The sequence below is a fragment of the Arachis ipaensis genome, chromosome B06 (genome assembly GCF_000816755.2).
Source record: "Arachis ipaensis cultivar K30076 chromosome B06, Araip1.1, whole genome shotgun sequence".
In the NCBI taxonomy this organism is placed as follows: Eukaryota; Viridiplantae; Streptophyta; class Magnoliopsida; order Fabales; family Fabaceae; genus Arachis; species Arachis ipaensis.
The window spans coordinates 111074897-111075787 of record NC_029790.2 but is presented as its reverse complement, the minus strand read 5'-3'; the positions used below and the strand labels follow the sequence as shown (position 1 = coordinate 111075787).

The window sequence follows — 891 nt, the reverse complement described above, 5'->3', positions numbered from 1 at the left end:
AAAAAAAAAATCAATGTAATTTATTAGGATATTATTCCATAACGAGTGTACTCTTAGCGTACTCTTGATCTATATATTAGTAAAAATTTTGTAATCACATATGAAAAATATGAATAATAAAAATAATATTTTTTAAATAATTTTTTATTTCTTTTCTAAACTCTTTGTAACATGATAACATTATTGTTCAAATAAATGTTTTAATTTTTTTTAATCAATACACTACAAAATCAACTACGATCTTTTTAAACTTTCACAAAACCGGTCAATATTTACCGCAGTATCCCTAAACAACTACGAGGCAAATCCAATTATATCAGATCCCAGATTTGTGTTTTATTATACAATAACAATTTGTCAATTAAAAACTCGTGGTTGAATTAATTCTAGAAAGCTTATACCCTATAAGCAATAATCAACTATAAATACACACACATGCTGCAAGAGAAGGACACACAAACCAACCAAGAAACCACCGACAACCCCTCTCCCCCCACCCCCAAAAAAGAATGGTGAGCATCCAATCTTCCTACACGGTGACCCCTTCAGAGCCCACACCAGAAGTGAGGCTCTTCTCCCTCTGCGAGCAAATCAAACTTCGCACACACGCTCCCTCCTTTTACGCCTACAACCCCACTAACTTCGACAAAATCAACATCCACAACCTCAGAGACGCTCTCAGCAAGGCCCTCTCCATCTACTACCCTTTCGCCGGCAGACTCTGCTGGACGCAGGGTGGTAGATGGGAGATCCATTGCAACGCTAAAGGAGCCTTGCTAATTGAAGCTTCCTGCAAAGGGAAGACACTCGAGGATCTTCGAGACTTTGTTCCCAACGGTTTGGTCACTCAGCTCATTCCCAACATCGATTATTCTGCTCCGCTTGAAGACA

At 38.2% G+C, this 891-nt stretch overlaps 1 protein-coding gene across 1 annotated transcript in view; it reads left to right on the top strand.

Annotated features, from left to right (window-relative positions):
- LOC107604982 (spermidine hydroxycinnamoyl transferase) overlaps positions 350-891 on the top strand; it is a gene marked incomplete at its 3' end in the record, with an annotated part of 1854 nt that continues 1312 nt past the window's right edge. The window contains 1 exon segment of the mRNA XM_016306711.2: positions 350-891. Coding sequence (XP_016162197.1) covers positions 510-891 — 382 coding nt within the window.